Source organism: Amblyraja radiata, chromosome 4 (genome assembly GCF_010909765.2).
Source record: "Amblyraja radiata isolate CabotCenter1 chromosome 4, sAmbRad1.1.pri, whole genome shotgun sequence".
Lineage (NCBI taxonomy): Eukaryota > Metazoa > Chordata > Chondrichthyes > Rajiformes > Rajidae > Amblyraja > Amblyraja radiata.
In genome coordinates this window covers 29074970-29089849 of record NC_045959.1, presented here as the reverse complement: position 1 = coordinate 29089849, position 14880 = coordinate 29074970, and the positions used below count along the sequence as shown (strand labels likewise).

At 47.5% G+C, this 14880-nt stretch overlaps 1 protein-coding gene across 5 annotated transcripts in view; it reads left to right on the top strand.

Moving 5' to 3' along the window:
- The first annotated feature begins 378 nt into the window (after positions 1-378).
- bbs9 (Bardet-Biedl syndrome 9) overlaps positions 379-14880 on the top strand; it is a 375470-nt gene continuing 360968 nt past the window's right edge. For 2 of the 5 annotated variants that reach the window (XM_033019150.1, XM_033019148.1), the window contains exons 1-3: positions 379-694; positions 4949-5064; positions 9932-10082. In XM_033019150.1, the coding sequence (XP_032875041.1) occupies positions 450-694; positions 4949-5064; positions 9932-10082 (512 nt within the window). In that variant the 5' untranslated portion in view covers positions 379-449. Of the gene's footprint in view, positions 783-4948; positions 5065-9931; positions 10083-14880 lie in introns of all 5 variants that reach the window. The other 3 variants (XM_033019149.1, XM_033019152.1, XM_033019151.1) reach the window with 3 other exon arrangements.

The window sequence follows — 14880 nt, the reverse complement described above, 5'->3', positions numbered from 1 at the left end:
GTAAAAGCTGGCACTGGTATAGTAGAAGGGGCATGCAAACTATCCGCTCTTTGGGAATATGAATCAAACGAGATGTAAGAGAGAACACAAGGAACCGCAGATGCTGGTATCCTGCTCAGAACACAAAGTGCTGGCGTAATTTTGTGGGTCGGGCAACGTCTCTGACTGGAGGACATGGATGTGCAACGTTTCGGGTTGGGGGCCTTCTTCAGACTGTAAGAGGGGAGGTTTCCGATAAATTCCAGCTCATTGTTGAAACTGGTTATGGAATCTGTATTTTTCGAGTGCTCGGTCTGGAATGTGTGGACTGAATGGAACATGCTGGGAACATGCGGGGACCGCATCATGTCAGGCAGCATTTGTGAAAAGAGAAACATAATCAACATGTCACATTTCACCTAAGACATCCAGCCCTTTTTACCCGAAAAGATAACTGTTTTCTTTCCACTATGACGTCTGACCTGCTGGATGCTTTCTGGTTTATTTCAGAGGAAGGGAGTGGAGAGCTTTGGTGGAGAGAGTGCTACATCAGGACTACAATTCCTACAAGGCAGTGGAGCAATTTCCAGCCCTGCGCACTGTCGGAGCGTTGCTCGTGGCGGCGCTATGACAACAGTGGAGCGGGTGGCACATTAGTGACCACAGAGCGGCGGGCGGGTGGCGGCGGCTCGCGGCCCGGACTCAGTCCGCGACGGTTGGTATTCACTTATCTCTCACTATATCAGCGGCGGGAGCCCGGGCTAGGGTTCGCTTTCCTGCATTACAGACCCCACACGGGAGAGGTACGCTGCCCCCTCCCCGAACCAGGAGGGCCTCCTCCAAATTCCTCTATCCCTCCATCCCTCACCCTCAATTTTCGGGGACAAATCTGCTTCTCATCCCCCACAGCCCGTCTTCCTATCTTCATTTTGTAGAGCTGGGTGAGTAACAACAATCCTCGTACTCTGGGGGCTTCTTTACCTGGGACTGGTTTACCTCCCCTCCCCGTGTCCAGGTTAACGTTAACATCCAGCTCAATGAAGTACAAGTGTGGCTTAGTCCCTTGTGGACTGCTGGACAAGCCCACTCATTTAAATGACAATCCGAGCAGATTTTCAGGGTTTGGATTTGGAAGATACAAAGCTGATTAGTGCTGAACAAATCCTGGGCACATCTTATACATTTGTGCAAAGGTTCAGCAACGCCATTCTGTTGTTATCACATCAAACTTGCAGAGAGTTATCATTCCCATCCAATCAAGGATATTTATTGAAGCATTTACTTATATTGCAAGTAGTAAAATTTAGTTCAAGATTTTATGATGCTTAAGGTAATTTTTGCATAATTAATGGTCTGGGCCAGCAATACATTCAGCTTTGTTTATATCCTACATTGAATGAAATAAATTATTTTAAAGTACTTAAAGTTAATTAGAATATGATACCTAGTTGCAGGACATGAGCTGCGGAGTTTTGGGTGACCAGGTTTACATAGGATAGAATTAGAACATTTTTAAAATTGGAATTTTATCTGTCCAATTAGACTGAAAACAATTCTGTCCAATTGCACCTGCCTCCACCACTACTTTTGGCAGCTCGTTCCTTATATGTTCCTCTGTATGGATAAACTTACTTTAATCTTCAAATCTTTCTCGTAATCATCGAGTCATCCAGGATGAAAATGGTCCCCGATCCAACTTGCCCAATCTGATCAAGATACCCCCCATCTATACCAGTCCCACCTGCCAGTGTTTGGGCCATATCCTTCTAAACTTTTCCTAACCATATACCTGTATAAATATATTTTAAATGTTGTGGCCTCAACTACCTCCTCTGGCAGCAAGTTCTGTATACCCACCACCATTTTTTATGTTCCTATTAAATCTTTCCCCTCTCAACTTAAATATATGTCATCCAGTATTTGACTTTAAACCTATGTCCTTTGGTTCTCCTCTTGCCTTAAATGCATGCCCTCTAGTTTTACACTCTCCGTGGTCCAAAACTTGGACTAGTCCATCTGCAGAGAAAAACATTTTTTGTATATAGGGTAATGTGATATTCAGAATTTATCCTTGGCATTGAGATAACATACCTCCCAAGGTGCTTGTTGTCCCTTCATGACAACTACCACACATCTTTAACTTGCAAAGACCAGAACTTTGACATGACCAATCTTCAGAGATTTTGTGAACATTCCAATTTGCAGATTCTACTTGTGTAAGACGGAACTGCAGAAGCTGGTTTAAACCGAGGAAAGACACAAAAAGCTGGAGTAACTCAGCGTGCCTGGCAGCATCTCTGGAGAGAAGGAAAGGGTGACTTTTCTGGTCGAGACCTTTCAAGGGTTTGCCTGTCCCGCTGAGTTACTCCAGCTTTTTGTGACTATCTGCAGATTCTACTTAATCCGTCCCATTGGAGGCATGTTCCCAATGAAGTGGGGTAGTTCCTTGCACCACTGTTGAGTATATTGCATGTAGCAGTAAGGTTGGTAAGTCAGAAGAAGCTTGCGTCAATGTTCTTTGTAACTGCTCCATGTGGTTCGGGGGAGGTGGGGTGGAATCAGTCAGTTTGCTGTATTCTAGTCTATTTTGACGAAGCTTGAAGTGGGACCAAGAGATTAGTATTAGTTAGATCGCTCATGATATTTAACAAACCATTAGCCACTGCAGAGTATGGAGTAGTTTGCAGGCACAAAACCATGTTGTTATTTTGTGCATACAAAGAACTGTAGATGCTGGTTTACAAGCATAGACACAAAGTGCTGAAGTAACTCAGCAGGTCATACAGCATCTTAGGAGAACATGGATAGGTGATGTTTCAAGCTGGGACTCTTCTTCAGACTGTTCGGTCATTTAGTTCCTTGGTTAAATTGTTTATATGGAGTGTTTTGATTTAGTGGAACTCTTGTTTGATACGAGCAAGGTCTTTGCATGTGCATTTATAGCGCTGACTCTTGTAGAGCGACTCTGGCAGCTCAGTGTTGATCAATCAAAGTAACTCCAGGGAGATGCATTCAAACTGTAATCAAAACCTTAAAGAAGATGAAGCTCTTTAAAGTTATTCCCAGATTTCTGACAATGGAAATGAGACTCCAGGGTATGAATTTTGCTTTGTGCCACATACTGTTAAACTCAATGCGTTTTGTTCCCTGCAGACCAATTGCACACTGATCTAGTAATTAGATGCTAAGGGATTAGATGGGGCAGAATTTAAGTGTGTCTGTAGCAGAGGTTGGACTGACTTGGATTGTTTTCTCAATGATGGAGGTTGAGGGGAGACCTGTTCGAAGTATTTAAAATTAAGAGATGTGTAGATTGAGTAGATAGAACATTTTTCCCAGGGTGGAAATATCAAATAGCAGTGGGCATAGCTTTAGGGTGAGAGGTGCAAAGTTTAAAGGAGATGTGATGGAAAGTATTTTTTACTGGGTTGGCGAGTGCCTGGAACACGAGACAAGAGTGGAAGCAGATACGATAGTGACATTTAAGAGACTTTTGGATAGGCATATCAATGTGCAGGGAATGGAGGGATATGAATTGAATGCAGACAACTAAGAGTTGTTCTTGGCATCATGTTTGGCACAGTCATTGTGTGCCAAAGGGACTGTTCCTCTGCTGTACTCTACAGGTTGAACACTGATTTTCAAGCAACTGATGGTCCATTCCCCCTGATAAGAGCTCAGTTGCATTTCCCTGAGCGGTCACAGGTGATATTACGAGTGGCAAGCGCTCTTTGTTTACATCTGAACAATGAAATCTCTCCTTGGCCTTTTCTAATTCTATTTCTTCTGGCTCAATGTTTAAGTGTTTTGTTTTTCAACTCTGCCTGGCCCCCACGCACCACCCCACAACCCCCCCTCCCACAATTCTGTTCAGTTTTTCTCTTACCCTCTGGAACTCTGAACTTCCTGTCAAGCCTTCTCTAATTTACTGGGCACCTATAAAAGGCTACTTCCCAAAATCCCATTTCAGTTATGTTCTCAATCTTCCCTCCTAACTGTTTTGCAAAGGCAATACAGTAAACCCTCATTTAATCGACCCACTTATAACCAATTTCGGACATAGCGGATGAACCTGCTGACATGGTAGTGACAAGGCTGTCATTTCAGTATCAGTTTAATTTATTGTCACATATATTGACGTACAGTGTAAAGCTTTTGTTGCATGCTATCCAGTCAGCAGAAAAGCAATTCATGTGTACAATCGAGTCATTTACAGTGTATAGATACATGATAAGGGAATAAAGTTGAATGCAAGGTAAAGCCAGCAAAGTCCGATCAAGGATAATCTGAAGGTCATCAAAGAGGTAGATTGTAGGTCAGCAGTGCGATAGGATTATTCAGTTGTTTGTTAACAGCTGGGAAGAAACTGTTTCTGAATTTGGAAGGTGTGCGTTTTCACACTTCTATACCTTTTGCCTTATGGAAGAGGGAGTTGTCAGGGTGCGACTCATCCTTGATTATGCTGCTGGCCTTGCCGAGCCAGCGTGAGGTACAAATTGAGTCAATTGAAGCGAGGTTGGTTTGTGTGATGGTCTGGGCTGCGTCCACAATTCGCTGCAATTTCTAGATGTCTTGGATGGAGCTGTTCCTGATAAAATGCTTTCTATGGTGCATCTGTAGAAGTTGGTGAGAGCACTAGGGGATATGCCGAACTTCCTAAGCCTTCCAAGGAAGTAGAGGCGTTGGTGTGCTTTCTTGGTCGTTGTTTCAATATGGGTGGTCCAGTTGGTGATATTAACTCCCAGGAATTTGACGTTTTCAACCATCTCTACTTCGGCACTGTCAATGCAAACTGGTGTCTGAATACAGCTTCGCTCCCTGTCATTATTACTATCTCCTTTGTCTTGCTGACATTGAGAGAAAGGTTGTTGTGGCTCGTGTTGAAACCCCTGGGGACATCCTATAACAATTCTGAAAACCCCATTCTGTGCATCAGTGTCTGAGACTTTCATTGCTTTGGTGATTTCAGGTTGACAAAGATGTCTTTATTTAAAGCTCGAGATTGGTGGTCTACATCTGTAGGAGAACAAGAGGATTTTGACCAAGGATGTTTATGTGTTGCTGATGTTGACAACACTGAAAGCGGTAAGTGAAATAGACACCGACTCGCAATAGTTTTGTTGTTGGATGAAATGGTGTATTGTAATTAAAGGGAGGTATTGGCAGGTTGTAGAATTCGTAATAATGTAATTTAAACAAAATGTACCATTTCACAAAGACTTCCTTCCTCATTTTGATTGCTGATAAATTAGCAAACTAGAAAAGCTGTGTGACTCCTCCTCTCTACCCAAAATCCTTGAAGCAACAGCAACAAAGAGAAGCAAGAGAAAACACTGATTGGCTCTAGCCCGAGTGGGAGGAGAGTTAGAAGTGAGTCAGAGGGGGAAAACAGTTTAAAACTGAGGAATTTGGTTTGTAGATTGGTAAATTAGTCAATTTATCAGTCAATATAAGCAAGACGGCTCTTAGGGAGCGGCAGTGAGGGAAGTGCTCTGTGAGAAAAGTATTTGGCTCGAGAGTCCTGTGAGTAAAGTGTGAGCCTTTGGCTCGAGAGTCTTCGGCGAGGAGGCTGAGGAGACGAGGCTGCGCAAAAAGCTGGAGAGGGAGAAACGAAAGGAGATGTCAGGCAAGCTGGTTCAGTGTGATGCTTGCAGTATGTGGGAGGTCAAGGACACTGCTGGTGCCTCTGGCTGCTACAAATGTGAGAAGTGCATCCAGGTACAGCTCCTGAAGGACCGTGTTGGGGAACTGGAGAAGCAAATGGATGACCTCGGGTTTGTCCGAGAAACTGAGTCGTTCCTCGACAAGTCCAACAGTAAGGTTGTTACACCTAAGGTACTGGAAGAGAGCAAGTGGGTGACGGTGAGAAAGGGAGGGAATCTTGGAATGCAAAGGTCCCCGGGTGTTGTACCTCTTGTGAACAGGTTCGCCCACTTGGAAGCCGTCAGGACAGAAGACGTTATCACACTGAGCAGCGGACTGGCTTGCAAAGCAAAAAGGGCTGTTGAGCCAAAACCAAAGAGGCCAACGTCGGGCAACGCCATTGTAGTTGGAGACTCCATTGTGAGAGGTACGGACAGCGGTTTCTGCGGGAACAGACGGGATTCGAGGATGGTGTGCTGCCTTCCTGGTGCCAGGATCCAGGATGTCACGGACAGTGCAGAAAATCCTCAAGGGCGAAGGTGAACAGCGGTAGTGCATGTCGGCACAAACGACGTCGGAAAGAAGGGGATGAATATTTTGCAGCGTGACTTTAGATAGCTCGGAAAAATGCTGAAAAGCAGGACCTCCTGTTATCTCTGGTTTGCTTCCAGTTCCTCATGCTGGCGAGAGCAGGAACAGGGAGATACGGGACCTGAATGTGTGGCTGAGGAACTGGTGCAGGGGGCAGGGATTTAGATTCTTAGATCACTGGGATCTGTTTTGGAGTAAGGGGGAACTGTACAAAATGGACGAATTGCATCTTAACAGGTGGGGGACCAGCATTCTGGCAGACAGGTTTGCCACTGCTACACGGGTGGTTTTAAACTGAATAAGGGGGGTGGGGTGTCGAATGGGATAGTCGAGGATGGAGTTAAAGGGAAAGAGAGTAAAGGGATGGTTAATGACCCCAGAATTAACGGGAAAGGAAGCTCACAAAAGGGATAGGAGAGTATGGCCAAGTGTAATAGGGATCGATGTGAAAGGTGAGATGTGTAAGGAATTAAAAGTATTGTATATGAATGCGCAAAGTGTAAGAAGTAAAGTAGATGAGCTTAAGGCTCAGTTAGAGGTTGGTAGATATGACATTGTGGGGATTACTGAGACGTGGCCGCAGGAGGATCGGGCCTGGAACTTAATATTCAGGGTTATACATCCTGTAGAAAGGACAGGCAGGTGGGCAAAGGAGGGGGGGTAGCTCTGCTGGTGAGGGATGGAATTCAGTCCCTTGCGAGGGAAGACATAGGGACTGACGAGGTAGAGTCACTGTGGATTGAGTTGAGGAATTGTAAAGGCAAGAAGACACTAATTGGTGTTATTTACAGACCCCCAAATAGTAGCCCGGGTGTAGGGTGTAAGTTGCGGCAGGAGTTAAAACTGGCATGTAACAAAGATAATGCCACTGTGGTGATGGGGGATTTCAATATGTAGGTAGACTGGGAAAATCAGGTTGGTTCAGGACCCCAAGAAAGAGAGTTTGTAGAATGCCTCCGAGATGGATTCTTCGAGCAGCTTGTAATGGAGCCGACCAGAGAAAAGGCAATTCTGGATTTAGTGTTTTCCAATGAACCAGATATGATAAGAGAACTCGATGTAAAGGAACCGCTTGGAGGTAGTGATCATAATATGATTAGTTTTAATCTGCAATTTGAGAAGGAGAACGTTAAATCGGAAGTGGCAGTGTTGCAGTTGAACAAAGGGGACTATGAAGGCATGAGAGGGGAGCTGGCCAAGGTAGACTGGAAAGGGATCCTAGCAGGAATGACGGTGGAACAGCAATGGCAGGAATTTCTGGGCATAATCCGGGAGACGCAGGATAATTTCATTCCAAAAATGAAGAAAGATTCTTAGGGCTGTAGGAGGCAACCGTGGCTGACAAGAGCAGTTAGGGATAGAATAAAACTCAAAGAAAAGATGTATAACACAGCAAAGAGTAGCTGGAAGCCAGAGGATTGGGAAACTTTCATAGGACAACAGAAGGAAACAAAACGGGCAATACGGGCTGAAAAGATGAAGTACGAGGGGAAGCTGGCCAGGAATATAAAGAAGGACAGTAAAAGCTTCTTTAGGTATGTTAAGGGTAAAAGAGTAGAAAAGTCAAATGTGGGTCCCTTGAAGGCAGACACGGGTGAAATTATTATGGGGAACAAGGAAATGGCAGAAGAGTTGAACAGGTACTTCGGATCTGTCTTCACTAAGGAAGACACAAACAATCTCCCAGAAGTACTGGAGGACAGAGGATCTAAGGGGGTAGAAGAACTGAAATAAATTTTCATTAGGCGAGAAATAGTATTGGGTAGGCTAATGGGACTGAAGGATGAAAAATCCCCTGGGCCTGATGGTCTGCATCCCAGGGTCCTCGGGGAGGTGGCTCTAGAAATAGTGGGCGCATTGGTGATCATTTTCCAATGTTCAATAGATTCAGGATCAGTTCCTGTGGATTGGAGGATAGATAATGTTATCCCACTTTTCAAGAAAGGAGCGAGAGAGAAAACGGGGAATTACAGGCCAGTTAGCCTGACTTCGGTGGTGGGAAAGATGCTGGAGTCAATTATTAAAGAGGTAATAATGGGGCATTTGGATAGCAGTAAAAGGATTAGTCCAAGTCAGCATGGATTTATGAAAGGGAAATCATGCTTGACTAACCTCTGGAATTTTTTGAGGATATGACAAGTAAAATGGATGAAGGGGTGCCAGTGGATGTAGTGTATCTAGACTTTCAGAAAGCCTTTGATAAGGTCCCGCACGGGAGACTGGTGACTAAAATTAGAGCACATAGTATTGGGGTAGGGTGTTGACATGGATAGAAAATTGGTTGGCAGACCGGAAGCAAAGAGTAGGAGTGAACGGGTCCTTTTCAGAATGGCAGGCAGTGGTGAGTGGAGTGCCGCAAGGCTCGGTGTTGGGGTGGCAACTGTTTACCATATATATTAATGATTTGGAAGAGGGAATTAGGAGCAACACTAGCAGGTTTGCGGATTACACAAAGCGCGGTGGCATTGTGAACTGTGAAGAGGATGTTAGGAGGTTGCAAGGTGACCTGGACAGGTTGAGTGAGTGGGCAGATGCGTGGCAGATGCAGTATAATATAGATAAATGTGAGGTTATCCACTTTGGCGGCAAAAACAAGGGGGCAGATTATTATCTCAATGGGGTTAGGTTAGGTACGGGGAGGTACAGCGAGACCTGGGTGTTCTTGTACACCGGTCACTGAAAGTTGGCGTGCAGGTACAGCAGGCAGTGAAGAAAGCTAATGGAATGTTGGCCTTCATAACAAGAGGATTTCAGTATAGGAGTAAAGAGGTTCTTCTGCAGTTGTATAGGGCTCTGGTGAGACCACATCTGGAGTATTGTGTACAGTTTTGGTCTCCTAATTTGAGGAAGGACATCCTTGTGATTGAGGCAGTGCAGCGTAGGTTCACGAGATTGATCCCTGAGATGGCGGGACTGTCATATGAGGAAAGATTGAAAAGGCTAGGCTTGTATTCAATGGAGTTTAGAAGGATGAGGGGGAATCTTATAGAAACATATAAAATTTTAAAATGACTGGACAAGCTAGATGCAGGAAAAATGTTCCCAATGTTGGGCGAGTCCAGAACCAGGGGCCACAGTCTTAGAATAAAGGGGAGGTCATTTAAGACTGAGATGAGAAAAAACTTTTTCACCCAGAGAGTTGTGAATTTATGGAATTCCTTGCCACAGAGGGCAGTGTAGGCCAAATCACTGGATGGATTTAAGAGAGAGTTAGATAGAGCTCTAGGGGCTAGTGGTCAAGGGATATGGGGAGAAGGCAGGCACGGGTTATTGATAGGGGACGATCAGCCATGATCACAATGAATGGCGGTGCTGGCTCGAATGGCCGAATGGCCTCCTCCTGCACCTATTTTCTATGTTTCTATGTTTCCATCATTGGCCATTATGACATTCCTGGATACTCAGGAGAAAATATAAATATGATATAAAGAAGCTCCAGAGTGATTTGCTTCATTCTTGGATCTATCATTTTCCAAACACAAATTAACATTCAGCCTTAACATGCTAAAATATTGGTGATTAGAAGCAGCTAAATCTGGAACCCCGTGTTATGTTCTTAGTGCCTTGAATAAAGTAGCCCCATGGACTATGGTGAATATTGAAAATTAATATTATAATAATTATCAAATGACTTTGAAATTAATATCAGGCTTCCTGCTTTAATGAATTCAAGAAGTTAAAATAATCCAATTTAGTTTTGTTTTTCTTGGTTCTGCAGATAAAATTATTGTTGGGAGCTATAAGGGGATTCTACGTATCTATTCTCCAAATCCTTCCAAACCTGGAGCAGCATTTCAACCAGAAGAACTTATCGTTGAACTTCAGTTGCAGGATCCGATATTACAGGTGGAGGTTGGCAAGTTTGTCTCGTAAGTAGATATATTATTAAATAGACTGGGGAGAGTTATATTACCAGCCACAAATAACTGCAAGTGTAATAGTTTAAAACCCCTTATGAATATGGATTGAGTGAGACTAAATATAATTTTCACTGTGACTTATTTTATCGCCAGCCGTACAGCAGAAAATCATCGAATATAATAGTTTTCAGCTCATCTGTATAAAAGAAACAGCAGAAACCAGCGCTGCAACTGACAAGCTCTCTCTCGTTTATCATATAGTTTACAGTGTACTATGTTTACACATTCTGTTATGATGCAGCAAATAAGAATTTCATTGTTCTATCTTGGATACATGACAATGAAACACTCTTGACTCATGGTAAACACACTGCTCCTTGTCTGATTATTGATTTTGGAGCAACGTCCTGAACTAACATGGGGGAAATCAGTCAATTTTCAGATCTCTGCAACCAAATAAAGCTGAAGAAATTGGAACCTGAAATAACAGCAGAGATACAAGAAGGACATAGGAAACCAAGTAGCATCTGCAGAAAGGGAGACCACCACGGTTTGAAGTCAGCAACCCTTTGTTGGAAATGGGGGAGAATCAAGGGTTTACAGTTTTCAAAGCAGAGTGGTGGGGGAAGCGTGAAGAGGGAAGGTCCAAGACTGAAGCTTATATGTGATATTGGAGCGCGCTTCCAATCTGCACCCCCAGCAACGACGCAGTACTTAGCCGCTTAGCACTGTTACACCCAGTTCGTCTTAAAATTTCCAGTCAATTGGATACCCGATCTGGGCAGGGCCTCGAACCTCTAGTTTTTTTTTATGGAATAGTTTTCTTTGCAGCTGCTGCAGACTAAGGTTAAGTTTTATGGGCCTTTAACCCAAAGGAGAGGGCCTTTAACCCAACCCCAGAAAGGGGCCTCTAACTCCACAGGCTCTTTTGCCCCCAGTGCTTACTAGACGCTATTCTACGATCTCGTTGGGACCCTTTCCCAAGCCCGCCAATGATCAATCTGCTCCGACTAGCGAAGTGATGAAAACCGATGCGAAAACTGCACCGTGGCGCAGATTTCTGCATTTGCGATCGGGAACAGCTCAACACCCTTAATTGCAAGCTTGTGTTTGGGGGTCCGTTGAGATCCTGGACGAGCCCCCAATGTAAATACGCTCTTCTAAAGCTTACCCCCTATAAAAGGACTTCCTTGACACACAAAGTCTTTTACTACATAACTTTATTATAGGCACTACACACACTATGCCCTAGCTGTCCGTGGTCATCACTGGAGCTAGAGGGCGAGCTGGAGGTGGGGAAGCTACAATTATACAAGAGACAATGGGGAGTGGTTAGTAGTGGTGAGGTCACTATGTTAAAGGAGCATGCACTGATCTACATCCTTCCTCTTGGAAACAAAGGCGACCACGGCTCAGAGGGTAGTCGAGGCCAGTTCATTGGCTATATTTAAGATGGAGTTAGATGTGGCCCTTGCGGCTAAGGGGATCAGAGGGTATGGAGAGAAGGCAGGTACGGGATACTGAGTTGGATGATCAGCCATGATCATATTGAATGGCGGTGCAGGCTCGAAGGGCCGAATGGCCTACTCCTGCACCTAATTTCTATGTTTCTATGTTTCTATACGCTAGAATCAGACCATAAGCAGGGAACAGTTAGAATATATCATGATACAGACTACTCGCACACTCCGTACCGGACAGGCGGCTTGACCAACCGCCCAGAGCGGGTGCGCAACCCGCCTTCCCCTTCAACCGCAGGAGCTGCAGGTACGGGGGCAGGGACAGAGGTGGGAGATCCGGGTGACGAGCGCCCAGGGGAAGGAGGAGAACGGGGGGGCGAAACAGGTACACCTGCAGGGGAGGCAGGAGAAGGAGGCAGGCGTGTGCGGGCACAGAGAGCTGAGAGGGCAGTGTCTGGGGCATGCGAGGAGTGACAGGGGCAGGAGGAGTTTCAGGCAGTGGGGAAGGGACAGGCGGCGAAAACGGGTCTGCGGGAGGCGGAGCAGGCTCGTTGACAAGCAGCAGGTGCTGGCGTGTCCGACGGTACACGGTGCCCTCGTAGTCAACCAGGTATGACCGGGGAGAGTCAGCATTGCCAACGACAACGGCCAGCCGGTGATGACCGGAGGTGGACTTCATCCGGACAACCTGGCCTGGGAACAGACGGGGAAGGAGACGGGATGATTTGTCAAAGGAGCGCTTCTGGATGACATGCTTCTCGATGATGCGCTCCTTGACAGCGGCAGGGCTGCGGACCGCGGGCTTTAGGGATTGCTGAGAGACCGGGAGTGGGGGTCGAGTGGTGCGGGACATGAGGCGCTGGGCAGGCGAACCGAGTGCGGGGTCCCGGGAAATGTTGCGGAGGTTGAGGAGGGCAAGGTAGAAGTCCGAATGAGCAAGCCGACAATGTTCCAGCAGCTCCTTGGCGCTGCGGACAGCGCGCTCCGCAAGGCCATTGCTTTGCGGGTACTCGGGGCTGCTGGTGATGTGGCGAATGTTCCAGCGGGTGGCGAAGGCGCCAAACTCCGCGCTGGTAAACTGGCTGCCGTTGTCGGATTGGAGAGTCACCGGGGAACCAAAGGTCGAAAAGTGGCGGCGAAGCTTCCCGATGACGGCAGCAGACGTGAGGGACGGCAGCTGGTCCACCTCGAACCAGCTGGAGTAGGAGGTCACCAGGACCAGGAAGTGTTTGCCACGCCATTCGAATATGTCAGTGGCGACAGCCATCCACGGCAACTCGGGAGCCGGTTGCTGCATGAGAGGTTGGCGCTGTTGATGAGGCAGGAGACTGTTGCAGGCAGCACAGGCGGAGACCCTGTCCCGGATGTCCTGAACCATGCCAGGCCAGTAAAACTGGGCTTGGGCCTGGGACAAAGTGGCCTCCACCCCGGGGTGGCCGTTGTGGGCGGTTTAAAAGTAATGATCCCGCTGCGCGGTGGCATCACGACCTTGTGACCCTTCACCACCACGCCGTTGTGCAGCACCAACCAGGAAGTAGGGCACGGCACCAGCCGGTAGGGAAGAGCGTCGGTCAGGCCAGCCACGGCGGATGACGCCCTCAAGCTGTTGCAGGGCAGGATCAGCGGCAGTGTGTTTGACCAGATACTGCATCTGCCAAGAGGGAACAATGTTAACGTTCAGTACCATCAGGTCAGACGATTCGTATGGATGGCGGGCAACGGAAGGGAGCGGCGCACGGGACAATGTGTCGGCCACGAACATTTCCTTGCCCTTGCGGTACACAATTTCGAATGTAAAACGTTGGAGCTGCAGCATCATTTGCTGCAAACGTGAAGAGGCCGCATGGATAGGCTTGTTCAAGATAGAGACCAGCGGCTGGTGGTCAGTTTCAATGGTGAAGGAGTTGCCCAGAATGTAGTCCTTGAATTTGGAGCATGCGAACACCACGGCAAGGAGCTCCTTTTCGATCTGAGCGTAGCGCTGCTCAGCAGGGGTCATGGTGCGAGAGGCATAGGAAACAGGCAGCTGCCGATTGTCATAGAGCTGCAGGCAGGCGGCACTGAGGCCGAACCGAGATGCATCGCAGGTGAGGACGATTGGCCTGTTTAGGTCAAAGAACTTAAGAGTCGGGGTGCGTGCGAGCTTGGACTTCAGGGCCACGAAGGCCGACTGGTGGTGCGGGAGCCAGACCCAGGCATTGTCCTTCTTGGTCAGCTCCCTCAGGGGGGCACTCAGTTCGCTGAGGTCGGGTATGAACTTCCCCAGGTAGTTGACCATGCCCAGAAAGCGCTGCAGGCCAGGCACGTCGGTGGGAGCGGGCATTTCGGTGACCGCTGCCGTCTTCTGGGGGTCTGGCTTTAGACCCCCGGCCGTGAAAACGTGGCCTACGTAAGTGACTTCCTGAATGCGGAACCGACACTTCTTCGGGTTGAGTTTGAGATTGATCTCACGAGCCCTGTCCAGGACTTGGCGGAGGTGCAGGTCGTGCTCAGCGACGTCCCTCCCGTACACCAGGATGTCATCCACAATGATAGCGCACGGCAACCCGGCAAACAGCTGTTCCATGGTGCGCTGGAAAACCTCGCTTGCTGAGTTGATCCCAAAAGGCATGCGGAGAAAACGGAACCTGCCGAAAGGTGTGCTAAAGGTAGTCAGGAAGGAGGAACGTTCATCCAGAGGGATCTGCCAAAAGGAGCTCTTGGCATCTAGGACCAAGAAGACTGTGGCCGGACCGACCTGTGCAGCGACGTCCTCCACCGTCCGCATGGGGTAGTGCGGGCGTTTAATAGCAAGGTTCAGGTCTTTCGGGTTGATGCAGATCCTGATCTCGCTCGCGTCCTTCTTGGCAGCGACGACCATGGTGGAGACCCACAGGGTGGGAGCGCTCACCTCCTTGAGGATGCCCGTGGCCACCATGTCACGCAGTGTGGACTCCACGCGGCCCTTCATGGCAAAAGACACATGGTGGGCCGGTCTAATTACCGGGTTGACCCCCGGGTCAACAACGATTTTGTAAGCACAGGGCAGTTTGCCCAGAACGTCATCAAAACGGTCGGGATACTCGTTCAGGGGGTCCATGGGAGCCTGCACCAGGTGGATGTCGCGGTGGAAAGAGACCAAACCAAAGTCCTGGCATGCACGGGCGCCCAGCAGGGTGACGTTTTCAGATTCCAGCAGGAGAAAAGTGAGGGGCCGAGAGGTCTCAAGAACTGTACAGATAACCGTGGCCTTCCCCACGGCGACCAGAATACCTCCCCCATAGGCATGAAGGCGGGAGTCATCGGGAGTCACCCTCTCCCCCGAGCTTATCTGCTTGAAGAGGCTAACATACATAACATTGGCAAAA